The sequence below is a fragment of the Bos grunniens genome, chromosome 18 (assembly GCF_055505025.1).
Source record: "Bos grunniens cultivar Pamir isolate PY7600 chromosome 18, Bosgru_T2T1.0, whole genome shotgun sequence".
In the NCBI taxonomy this organism is placed as follows: domain Eukaryota; kingdom Metazoa; phylum Chordata; class Mammalia; order Artiodactyla; family Bovidae; genus Bos; species Bos grunniens.
In genome coordinates, this window is record NC_141182.1 from 53,745,060 (window position 1) to 53,758,356 (window position 13,297).

The 13,297-nt window shown below is 52.6% G+C and overlaps 1 protein-coding gene across 1 annotated transcript in view; it reads right to left on the reverse strand.

Moving 5' to 3' along the window:
- Positions 1-10,821, reverse strand: part of NOVA2 (NOVA alternative splicing regulator 2) — a 30,404-nt gene extending 19,583 nt beyond the window's left edge. The window contains exon 1 of the mRNA XM_086353236.1: positions 6,668-10,821. Within this exon, the coding sequence (XP_086209362.1) occupies positions 6,668-7,430 (763 nt within the window). The 5' untranslated portion in view covers positions 7,431-10,821. The remainder of the gene's footprint in view (positions 1-6,667) is intronic.
- Positions 10,822-13,297: the final 2,476 nt, after the last annotated feature.

The window sequence follows — 13,297 nt, forward strand, 5'->3', positions numbered from 1 at the left end:
CTTAAGATTGAAAGTTCTGGGTTCCCCGGCAATTCCCTGGTGGTCCACTGGTTAGGACTCTCTATTTCCACGGAAGGGGGCACAGGTTTGATCCTTGGTCTGGGAAATAAGAACTCGTGCATTGTTGCACGGCATGACCAAAAAAAAAAAAAAAAAAAGGAGAAAGAAAATTCTGGGTTCCCTGCCGTGTGAACACGGAGCCATGGGGGCGAGGGGCTAGATGTGGCTTTTCAGGCAAGGGAAGGAGGTCCAGAATTAAGGGGTTTCCTTTAGCCCAAGGCAATCCTCTTAAATGTGCCTAATCAGATCATTAAGCCTATTAGGTAATTAGCCCCCCAGGGTGCCTCTCCATCCATCTTCCTAAGCACCCCCCCAACAAATGACTTCCTTCCCTGAGCTCACAGAGGTGGCCCCTTGCCTGCCCTGCCCCTCAACCTGACACAGAGATGGGGCCGGTTCTCCATCTTTGGCAGGTTTAGAAGCACGGGGAGGGTTTCTCACAAGAACTCCATCCTCTTTCCTTCTTTGATTTCATTCCCCATCTTTTCTCCAGCTAGGGCCACTTCCTCACCTTCCCTCTTGAAGACTGTTCCACAGAAAACTGGGGACCCCCTCACTCCCCTCGCTCACACTTCCTCAGGTTTCGTCTGAGAAGCCCTGAATGAAATGACAGAAACAGCCCTCAACTGAGCGCCGACTTCTGTCACTGATGGGTGGTGTGGCCTTGGGTGAGTCACCTCACTTCTTTGGGCCTCTGTTTTTTTCATCTCTAAAATGGGGACAGGATAGCGCTGTCTTCTGGGGTTAACTGTCATTCATTCAATGCTCATTCGTGGAGTACTTAGGATGGTCTCAGGCACGTAGACCACTTTAGAAATGTCAGGTGTCATCATCATCATAATCATCATTTTTACTATTACCTATTTCATGAACACAGGCAAAGCTCTTATCACAGCATCTGGCACACACTAAGTGCTCTATCAATGTAGAAATGCGCCTCGAAGGTTTGGGGTTTTGTTAGGAAATAGGAGGATGAGGGGATGCCACTTCCTTCATCACCTCTCCTCAGGCTTCTCCCTGCTTTTTGGAGGAGGAACGTGTTCTCATTGATAAGAAACTAGGCTCTGCTTCCACTCGCCTTCCAGCATCTACCTCTCTTCCTGAATTGTTACATCCCTCTGTACTGTTATTTCCTTGCTCTTTCTCTCCCTCCCTTCCTTTCTCCCTCCCTCCCTCCAACAAACCCTTCCTGAGCATCCACTACGTGCCAGGCCTTGTTTTAGATCCTGGGGACATAGCAGAGAACAAGACAGACAGTCCATGCCTTTTAAGTCCCTTCCCTCTTAAAATGTAAATGCATCTATTTAAAGAGGACATTGAAAAAAATTATTGCTAATAGAGTTTGAAGGACTGGTTATATTTTTTTCCTCCCAAAGCACATTCATCTAAACCCAAAATGATTCCCCTGAAAAAGTCTGTCCACGGAATCCCTGCTTAAACCACCCTGTGGGTGCCTGGTGGTCCCTGTATCAGACTAGTGGAAGTTTGGAGGCCCCTCCTCAGAGATCAGGGTCCTACAGAGAGTGACCAGCCGAGACCTCCCACCTGTAGAAGCTCAGAATTCTAAGGTCCTGGAGTCCCCATGGCAGCCCACAGTCTGCTCTAGCGCTCTTCAGATTCTTCTTCATTTCCCATCGTGGGACGCTCACCTCCTCCAGGAAGGAGCCAGGCTTCTATCTACCAGCCTGCCTCGAAGCAAAGGGCAGACACGAGACATCAGCTGAACCCAGAAGCCCCTGGATCTCACATATCCCACCCTGTTTGAACCACCAAGGTTCTGCCTGTGAAAAAGTTCTACTGAAGCAAAATGCCAGAACTTTCCACCCACCCACCGTTCCCCAACCCCCTTCAGCTTTTCCCTTGGGGTCCAGATAGTTGCTCCCTCTACACAGGACGGCGACTAAAGATGCCAATTTCAGCTCTCCTGGTTCCCCTCTACTGCAGTTTCAATATTTCCACCTTGGGATCGGGCTGTCTTTCCTTCTTCTAGTCATTCTGGGTTTCTGGTCTCCTCCACTCCCATGTACCTGATCCTCAGAAAAGCTTATAAAGGCTTCCAACAAGGAACCAATACTCCTCTACCTCCATAAATAATGTTGACTTACCCAAGACATTTGGGGTGCTATGTATGGGGAGAGTGGCCCTCTTTTTCTGTATTTTTTTGGCTGTGTTGTATGGCTTGTAGGATCTTAGTCCCCTGACCAGGGATTGAACCCACGCCCTTGGCAGTGAAAGCACAGATTCCTAACCACTGGACCACCAGGGAATTCCCAAGAGTGGCACTTTTTACTCAGCATTGACACGGAAAGATGGTATGGATGCAGGACAGGGCTGTTCACTACACAGGTAGGACAGAAGTGAATGCAGCAGAGGTGGGGTTTTTGGTGACTGTATGTTTGGGGGGAACCAAAGTAGGGGTGTTGTACTTATGGTACCTGCTCTTGTGTGGGGGTAGGGGTGGAAGCATCAATGTGTTCTGTGAGGTCTGAGGAGGCTGGGGTGGGATGCTGATATTGTCACTGGGAGTGTGTGAGGAAAAGCTGGTGGTGGAAAAGATGCTGGGGTGTGGTCGGTACCACTGAGGAGGGGCGGGACATTGGTGGGTGATGTCTTTCTGTGAATGATGGTGCTGCCCGTCCTTGCGAGAGATATAATACAACCAAGACATGCTTCTGAAGGGATGAGATGCTGAGAGGTGCGATGCTGTCTTTGAGCTGTGACACTCTCTCCGACAGATAGATGGACAGGGCGTGATTTCCTTTGGGCAAATCACCAGTGGATGGTGAATCAGGAACGTGACATTCTCCAGAGCAGTAATAATAATAACGATGGCTATTGTTTATTGAGAGCTTACTCAGTCTGCCAGACCTGATACTGTGTATCAAGCATCTTGCTGAATTCACACAACGGCACTGAACCCACATACACAATCTCACTGAACCCACACGACAGCCTGGAGTGGTAGAGGTGGATATTACAGTTCCCATTTTCCAAATGAGGAGACTGAGGCTCGGAGCAGTGAAAGAATGTGCCCAAGGGTCACACACCAAGCACACGGCAGTGACGAGAGGAACCCCGGAGGCTCTCACTCTAGGGCTAGTAACCTTGGTGATAACTGTGTTAAAGATCGAGGATCTCAGGAGCAAGGCCTGGCTGGTGTCAGCTATGACTAGGGTGTGAGGTCTGTGTGCGTGTGTATGGGGGAGTTGATGTTTCTGTAAATGTAGGGGTGACAGGGATGGGAATACAGTCAGGTGTATAGGGGGCAGTCCAGTGGCACCTTAAGAATTATCATCTGTGGGACTCCTCTAGTGGTCCAGTGGTTAGGATTCCGTGCTTTCACTGGCAGGGTCTGAGTTCGATCCCTGGTTAGGGAACCAAGATCCCACATGCCTCATGGTATGGCCAAAAAAAAAAAAAGAGTTATCGTCTGTACTCAAGGGGGACATTCTTTGTTACTGTGCCACCAGACCAGGACTATGTTTCTCTGGTGAATTCCCAACTGGAGCCTCCACTCAGCCTCCTCGTTCACGCCTGCCTGTCCGTAGTGCCCAGAAGCCGCTTTTAACAGCCACCATCTCCTCTACAAGCCCCTAAGCTGGCCCCAGGGGCAGGAGTTCAGTCTGCTGGGACTTACTACAAAAATTTCTTACCCCCGACCCTCAGTTTCCTCGATGGAAAATGGGGTTCACTATAGTGTCTACTCATCCAATGGACCCAGCCTCCCGAGTTCAAATCCCGGCTCTGCCTCTTATTCACTAACTAACCTTGGGCAAGTTAATTAACCTCTCTGTGCCTCAATGTGTCACCTATAAGATGGGTAACATAATAGAATTGTAAGGATTATTAAATGATTGAGTGCCAAGTGTTTTCCATAATACTTCTGATGTACTGTGGCGCCATAAATGTCATTGTTACAATTTACTATTATTATTATCATCAGATCATAGAGTGTTGGGAGAATTAAATGAAATACTGCATGTAAGGTATTAAGCAATAAAATTGGTAGCTACTATCATCATTCTGATTATTTTTATTTCCCCATTTGGCAGATGGTGACACTGAAGCTCAGAAAAGGAGTGAGGTTGACCCAGCATCCCACAGACATGAAAGAATTATTGGAAGGAGCCCTCAATTTTGAGATGAAAAGTCCTGGATGCTTGCCCAGCTCTGCCCCTGAGCATTTCTGTAAACGGAGGACCGTCCTTTCGTATCTCCTGGCCTCAGTTTCCCCTGGGCCAACAGACAGGAGGTGGACGAGTCGGGAGGACAGGGTCCCTAAGGCTTCATCTGTTTCCCCCCTGCTGGAGGAGGGCTGAGCACATGGGAACCGGGCGGCCCAGGGTTGGAGAGATCCCAGTTCCCCCACTTATGAGCTGTGTGACTTCAGGCAAGTGGCTTCATTTTGCTGAGCCTCAGTTTTCCTCATCTGAAAAAGCAGCTCAAATCATCTCCCCTGAGGATTGAATTGGGAGATTACTCCATGTTTCAGAGCCTGAGTCGTAGTAGGTGCCAAACGCTAGGACTTCACCGTCCTTGGCAACATCACTGTTAAATGGTGCCGTTTTGCTCTGACTGCTCAGATTTTGAACATCTCAGCCCTTTAAGAGAAGACAGGGATGAGATCTCTTCCCTCCCCCCAGCAGGGGCGGGGCTGGACCACCGGACTGGGCTCAGGACTGACCGCCTGGGTCCCCAGACCCTCTCCAGGACTGGGAATGGCAGTGAGGCAGGAAGGAGGCGAGGAAGTGGCCGGGACACATTCATGTGTGTGCTGGGGGTGGGGGAGCAGGAAGAAGGACAGGAAACTCCCTCCCACCCCTCCCCCAACTTCCCTTTCCTCCAATTTCTGCTGGACACCCTCAAAGGCAGCCAGGGGTTCCCCGATTCCTATCTCACCTGGACAGGGGTGGCAGGGGGCTGGGATGGGAAGAAGAGATTCAGCTCCCCGTCATCCAAGGAGAGGAGGTGGGAGGTCCCCACCGCACCCACTAGAAGAGTTTCGCTCTGCCCCAGGCCACCCCTTTCCCATCCGGAGGAAGAGGCCAGAGGAAGCGTTAAGATTTTGGCCAAGGTGACCGCTGGGAGGGGCATGTCTGCTCTGGGGTCTCCCTCCTTCCAGGGAGTTAATAGGCTGGGCTCTCTGAGTCCCCTGACAAACCCTACCCCACGGGCAGACATACACCTAGAGTTTCCAGCTCGGCTTTTATTCTCTGGTCCACATACCTCTTCACACACACACTGTGAGGGTCCCTCTTGTCTTCTAAACACACCCTTTATGTGTTGTCAAACATTCAGCCATCACGCACATACATACACACACTCTCTCCCTTGTCATACGTACAGAGAATCATCCCCACACCAACCATTTCACACACAACCCCTTGTTACACATATATACACACTCAGGTGTCACACACAGACCTTCCCTTTTCACACCCCTTAGGTGTCACATGCACACGTTCCTGCTCCCTGTCACATGGGCCCCATCCTTCCCTCTCCTTGTTACACACCCTCCTGAATTTCACCCAGCCTCTCCCCCGCCATACACCCACCTTCCCTGTTGCACACACCCCCTCTGATGTCACCGTTGCACACCTCCATGTGTCACACCCAGCCACAGCCTCTCTGGAGTCACACCCACACTCTTTTCTTGTCATATACCCTCACCAGCTTCTCCTGGTCCCACCCCACCCGGGACACGCCTGTGTCACACACACTGAACTGCCTTCTTCTCATCCACAAGGCCTCTCATGGCTCATACCCAGAGCCGGCCCATTCGGCAGGCAGCCCACACACACCCCCTTGCATGTCACACAGACCCTCTCTCTCATGTGTCACACTCTTCCACAGTCCCCTCTGGGGTGACATGCACACACTTGTCACACATACCCTTCCGAGGGTCTCAAACATGAAGCCCAGCCCCTTTCATTTCTTACACACACACACACACACACACCCTTCTTCCTGTCATATCCATGATCCCTAATGTCACACATCCAGGCCTTACAGGGCTAACACGTATACACATGAACACACACACACACCTGTCCCGACCACACATTCTCTCACTGAGCTTTCCACACCCACCCTTTCCCCCATGTCACCCAACACACCCACCCAGCTTGTCCCCAGCACAATCCCGCCCGTGGCCCACACATGCCTCCCTCGGGCGCAACCCTGGCTCAGGACATCCCCAGGGAGGCTCCGGGTCCACAGGCCTCCTCAGCTCCTTCCCCTCCCCCCGCCAGGACACGCCAGCTTGGGAACACCCCTGCCCCGAAACGGTCACATCACACACCCCTCAAGGACACAGAGACACCCGCTCGGAGGGACCCACGCCCCCCATCCTTTGCGCGCCCCCAAGGACACTTACCACCCCCTCCCCCTCAGCCCCTCTCATCGCAGACAAAGCTCCCGGCCCCGGGCCCGCGGCGAGAGGGGGAAGGGGGCCGGTTCCCTCCCCAACTCCCCTCTCCTTTCCAGTCTAGGGAGGGGCGCCCTTCCCCTCCCCTGAGCCCTTGCACCTGCCGTTTGCGGGGGAGGGCGGTGGAGAAAGGCGAGGCCCCCGCCCGTTCCCCCGCGCCGAACCGCGGCCCCTTCTCACCTCCCGTGTTGCTGCGCTTGGTGCAGACCACCTCGGGGGGCGTTTCGAGGGGCCTCTTGCGGGAATCCGGGGCCTCGGGCTCCATGGGGGGGGCCTGGGGCGGCGGCTGCTGCTGCTGCGGCGGCTGCGGCGGCGACGGCGGCGGCTGCTGGGGAGGCTGGGGCTGCGGCGGCGGCGGCGGCGGGGGCGGCGGCGGCTGCGGGGCCGCGGAGGCCGTGAAGAGGCCGTGCACCGCGCCGGCGGCCATCATCCTCATGGTGGGGGGGGGCGGGGGGACGGGGGAGGGGGAGGGGAGGGGATGTGGGAGGGGGAGGGGGCGGCGGCGGCGGGATGGGGGAGGGGGAACCCCGGAGAGGGGAGGAGGGAGGGAGCTGGTTCTGGGGGGCTGACAGAGCCCGGAGAGCGGATGTGAGCGGGACAGGAGGGAAAAGGGGGTCTCGGAGAGGACCCAGAGAGAACTGAGGGGTGGGGTCTGTCGCAAGATCACAGAGGCCGGGGACTGGCCACGCCACTGGAGGGGACGGGACCCCCTTCTTTGCTCCCCGGGCAGAGGGCCGAGCCCCCCAGACCCTGCCCGGGGCGGGGGGCCGGAGGAACGGGGCCGGAGGTAGGAGGCGGAGGCGGCCGCTAGTGGGGACCCGGGGGGCGGCGAGCGCGGGCGGCAGCAGCGGCTGGGCTGGCGGTGGTTGCTGGCCCGAGCATCTTCTTCCCGGAGACTCCCACAGCGGCCTGGCCCCTCCCACCAGCGCAAGGTCACGCCCATGCAGGTCAGGGCCACGCCCTTCGGCGCCCCATTGGTCTGCCCTTGAAGCCTGGACCACGCCCCCTGGGCTGACCACGCCCCTCCCCTCAGGCACTAGAGGGACCAGGCTACAGTAAGGACCCTAAGCTCCTTCGCACGTTCCCCACCCCTCGCCGTAATGAGCGTTTATTGAGCACTTACCGTGTGCCAGGTCCGGTTCTCAGTAAGCACGTCACAAACATTTAACCTTACAGCAACCCACTCTGTGAGGTATTCCTGTTATCTCCATTTTACTGATGAGGAAACTGAGCCTCAGTCACCGGACATCACTTGGTCGCGATAAGAAAGCCTGCTTCACATATCTCCCACCCCTGACAGCAGGAAATTGTTCCTCAAATCTTTCTTCTCTCACTTGAAGAATCAACAAAGTTAACTGCAAGGGCTCAGGGAATTGAGTCAATGGACACCTGACTCAAAACATGGAGCGCTGATCCTAGTACCCAGCTGACAGTTCAGTCGGTAGCACTTAACAAACCTTCCAAATGCCAGGCACTGTCCCGAACACTGGTATACAACAGGGAACGAAACAGTTTTGGCCCTTAAAGAGTAAGTATTACTATACATGGCATTAAGAAAACCTGATTTTCAGATGACAAGATGGAGGCCCAGGAACTTGGAGTGTGTCTTGTCCGAGGGCACACAGGTAGATAGAGGGAAAACTGGGATTAAAGCACAGGACAAGCTTAATTTCAGAGCCCAAAGTCACTATAAGTAGAGGGCCCTTCCTGAGAATGGATCATTGCTAATATTCGATTTTGTCTGATACATGAAGATTTTCTTCTTCCTGAATTTCTGGTCTCCAAGGATTTTTTTTTTCTTCCTAGGTCAGCCAGAGGTAAGATTTGGCTCAGAGGGGGCTTGAATGGGGGTAACTGTGGCAGCTGGGGGCCTCCTCCTTCTGCTCCGTCCCACTCCTGTCCCTCCTCTTCCACGCTCTCAGGTCCCCAGGATGAGATGGGGAAGGTAGCAGATGGCCTGGGGTGGATGGGGTGGCTGCCCATCTGTCCCCTCCCCCTGCATTGTCCCCAGAGCCAAGGGGGATGGGAGGGGGTCGTGGTCCACTGCAGTCTGGATCCTCCCCTTCCATCTTCTTGGAGGGAGCTGAGGAGCTGGTTGCCATGGAGACAGGGAAGAGGCAGGGGGATGTAGGGAGATACTGGGGTCAGGCAGAGATCCACACTTTCGACCATTCAGGCCACATATACTCACATCACACAGGTATATATACCCAAACATCCATGGAGTCAGATGTGAAGGTCCCCCCAACACAGAGTCACACGGGGCCCCTCTGCAGATACACAGGTGCACACTCAATAGTTTGACACAGGCACACTCTGATATATGAAGACTCACAGGAAATAGGCATACACTAACACACGGACACACAGATGCCCATAATACATAATGTGCATTCACTCATGTGGACCCAAAGCCACACCACAGGCTCTCATGCACAAAAAGATACATATCTGATATCTGAGTGTGTCCCTGGTGCCCCTGTTCAGAGCCAAAACAACTCCACACTTGGCCACACACACACTGAGAAGTTACAAGTATATGATCAAAACCACAAGACATACACAGCCTATGTTACATAAGGCATACATGCTAGGGACATGTGATGTACAGACTGACAGGCTCACTTATGTCTTCTACACTAATTGGGGAATCACACACATTTAGATACGTAGCCCATGTAGACTAAAGCACAAAATGCACGGGACTTCACAGGCTACTCAGCGACACTTGTAACACACACGAGTTCTGTGTGCAGCTCAGCCCCCACCCTCAAGTCATGCCTGCAGTCCCAGCTCCACACCGCACCCCCCCACAAGCTCTCCCGTTTGGACACATACAACAGCACGGTCGGTCACGCACTCACACTCACACACAAACACAAACCTCCTCCTAGATATTTTTAAACCCAGGCTAGTTCTGCTGCTATGGCAACCGCCCCAAACCCATCGCCATAGCAACCTAACGTCAGCTTTCCAAGCACCAAATCCTGGGGGATTGCAGGGCCCCAGCCAGAGGCTGGTGGAGGGGGTTGTTGCACCCTCTGCCATCATCTGTGCCACCCCAGTAACCTCACCTTAGACCCTTTAGGGAAGCACTCACCCTAGGCTGTAGAAGGAGGGCTATAAGACCCCTGGACAGAGCTGCAGGTGAGGGCAGGTCTCAACTAGCTTTGTCCTCCTGCCCCATCAGAACTTTATGGAAGGGCTCATGGGACAAAGGTCAACCTGGGCTGGACACACACAAGCCTAGCTTTGAAACCTAGCTCTGCCATTTACCTGCTGTGTGGCTTGGGCATGTCCTTACCCTCTCTGAGTCAGTTTTTCTTAATTTGGAAAATGTTCTTGTTGCTGATGCTCACATCCTGAAGGACTATTCTGACTTAGTGGTTAGAAGCTCAGGCAAATTTGCATCCACATTCTGACTCTCCCACTTCCTAGCTGTGCTAACTCAGGCAAGAACCTCCTCTTCTCTGTGACAAAGTTGGGGGGCAAATAGCAGTCAAATTTCACAGGGCAATTGGGAAATTCCCAATCAAGGAGTGTGGCCACTGATCTAAGAACTTTGCACAAATCCCAATGTATTTAAGTCTTAAGCATGGCTTCATGGGTAGGTATTATTATCATTCCTATTTTGCAAAAAAGGAAATTGAGGCTCAGCGAGCTTGCCTGGGATCACACAGCTACAAAGTTTTGAAGCAGGTTATTTGAAGCCAGGCAGTCAAAGATGCTTCCTTAGCCATTTATCTCTCTTGACTCAAAAAGAGTGGATTCTTGGAAATGCTTTCTAGCCTCAGTTTTCTAACCTGAAAAATGGGGGTTCAAACAGTACGGCTGGATGGGGTGTTGAAGAATTTGATGGGCTCTGGAGATAAGTTGTTCTTCGGTTTGGTGGGGAAGAGACTGGGAGGGGCAGGGTAAGAGGGCAAGTGGGCAGGCTCAAGAGGGAGGTTGGCTGAGACCTGAGCCCTGCTCTCCTTCTTCCCAGCCTGGGGACCTCAGACTTGAGCGTTCTCCAGTATGAGCCTCAGTCTCGCCATCGGTCAACTGCGAGTCTTAACAGTGCTCCCAGTGTGGCTCAGAGTCCAAGACGAAAGCAGGTAAAATCACTTGGCGTGGGTCCCAGCAAAGAGAGAAATCTAAGCTGATATTAACATTATCCATCCAGTCTGTGCATGGGATTTACGAGAGGCAGTCTGTGTAGTGCAGGGTTTGGCAAAATATTTTGACCCACAGTAAGAAACACATTTCCATCGTGATTCCAATGCATGAAACACTGAGACAAAAGTTTCTTGAAATCATACTTCTCCTGTACCTTCATCCATACTATGTCTATACTATGGTGCCCAGACTCTGATCCATTTTAGACTATTGAAAAATGCTGGTTGATTCTACGGTCTGCTCACAGTATGAAAGACCCTGGGGGGGAGGTTTCAAGGTGGAAATCCTGGAGTCATTGGAAGATTTTAAGCAGCGGAGTAACATGGGAATTAAAAGGCTAGTGGAGGGGAAGGGGCCAGCCTGGGGTCTGTTTGAGCCCAACAGACCCTAGACAGGAGGGGCTTTTTGCCTGAATGCCAGTAGGGGCAGGGGAGGTGGAGGGGTGTGATCTCTTTGCAGGGACACATGCCAAGTGATTTTACCTGCTTTGATCTTGGACTCTCGGCCACACCGGGAGCACTGTCAGGGTACATAGAATAGTTAATGTGGTGGATTGAACACAGTGTATTGTGGTTATGAGCATCAAACCGAAAGGCAAATCTTCACTCAGTCCATCCAACAAAGAAATTTTTGAGCACTTACTACATGTTGGACATTGTTCTAGGCACTGGAGGTGGGGCAGTGAACAAAACAGACACCAATTCCTGACCTCACAAGCTCATGTTTCAGGGAGGTAGAGGATAAAAAGCAAAAGAAGTAACATATAGTCTGTTGGATGATGGTAAGTGCCACGGAGAAAAATAACACCAAGGAGGGATGAGGGATTGGGGTGCAGGGAATGGGAGGGAGGCTGAAGTTTTGTTTTGTTTTTTTTTCTTTTGAATGAGCCAAGCAGCTTATGGGATCTTAGTTCTCTGACCAGGGATTGAACCCGGGCCCTTGTCAGTGAAAGGGCAGAGTCCTAACCCTGAGACTGCCAGGGAATTCTCTACAATTTTAAATTGAGTGAGTGACAAGGAAGACCTCGCCAAGGAGGTGACCTTGGAGCAGAAGAGGAAGAAGGTGAGACAGCGAGCCATGTGGGTCTCTGGAGGAAGATAGGGTGCAAAGGACCTGAGGCTGGAGTGCACCTGGCTTGTTGGAGGAAAAAGGAGGCTCCCAGGGAAGCTAGAGAAGAGTTGGGGAGGGGAGAGCAGGAGGGGTCAAGGCAGAGAGGAGTTAGAAAGGGAACACTGTGTCTGCTTTGAGGACCATTGTAAAGACTTGGCTTTGACTTCGAGTTAGATGGGCACTGTGGGAGGATTTGGAGGAAGGATTTGAGTCAACTTACAGTTTTTTTTTTTTTTAATTTAATACTAGCAATGACTTTCTTTTTCTAAAAATTTATTTATTTGGCTGTGCTGGGTCTTAGTTGCAGCACGTGAACTCAGTTGCAGCTTGTGGGATCTACTTCCCTGACTAGGGATCAAACCTGGGCCCCTTGCATTGGGAAGCACAAGTCTTAGCCACTGAACACCCAGGGAGGTCTCTGAGTTAGGTTTTATCACAAGCTCTTTCTGGCTGTACATGAAGGACAGTATGTGGGGCGCTGGGGAAGAAGTAAGGAGCCCAGGGAGGAGACGATGGTGACCATCCAGGTGAGAGGTGCTGATGGCTGGACCGGGGCGGTAGATAGTGCAGCTGGGGAGATAACGCTGGAGTCCCTGTTCACCCGTGTGACTTTTGACTGATCATTACATCTCTCCAGAACCTCTGTTTCCCGGTTTACGGATGGGAGTGATAATAAAGCACCTACCTCTCAGGGCTCCTGTCTGGTCTCCGTGTGATAGAGTGTGGACAGCCGTTAGCACAGCACCACAAACGTGGCCTGCCATTGTCACCGACATTGTCTGCACGGTTCCCAGACCAGGGAGGATCTGTGTCCTGTCCAGTGGAGCAAGGATGGGCTTTGGGAGGTGGGATGAAGAGAGGAAGTCTGATCTTGTGGGATTTGTGTTTACCTGAATCAGAGAACCTTAGAGCAAAAATTCTTGTGCTGAGAGAGACTTGAAGGTCTTTTATTCCTCATAGCTGTGTGTGTGTGTGTGTGTGTGTGTGTGTGTGTAGGATGAGGAAGTGAAGATCCAGAGAACGGCTTTATCTTGCTGGGAGCCCACGGTTAGCTGGAGGCTGAGCCAGGGCTAGAGTCCATCCCCACCTGTGTTCCCCATCCTGGGTGCCTCTCTGGTGATCACGCCTTCTGACCACATCTCTCCCTCCCCCTCTGCCCCAGCCTCAACATCTTCCTGGGACTTCCTACTGCCTGTGGGATAAATTCCAAACTCTCCCAGTCTCTCGGGCCAAAACCTTGCATTCGCCCTTGGCGTCCCCTCTTTCCCTCACACCCACATCCAATCTGTCAGCAAACCTTGGCTGTGGCACCTTTAGATTTCAAATCTGACCTCCGTCTCGCTGCCTCTATCAACACGACCAAGGTCCACACCCCCCCCGTCTGGGTTCTCAACGGGAGCCCCTGTCCCGAGCTCCTCACTTCTGCCCATCCTCGCCTCTCCTTTTGACAGCAGCTGGAGCCAACCTTTAAAAAGGCAAGTCAGGGACTTCCCTGGGGGTCTGGTGGTTTCCACTTTAGGAGGTGCATGCAGGTTGGATCCC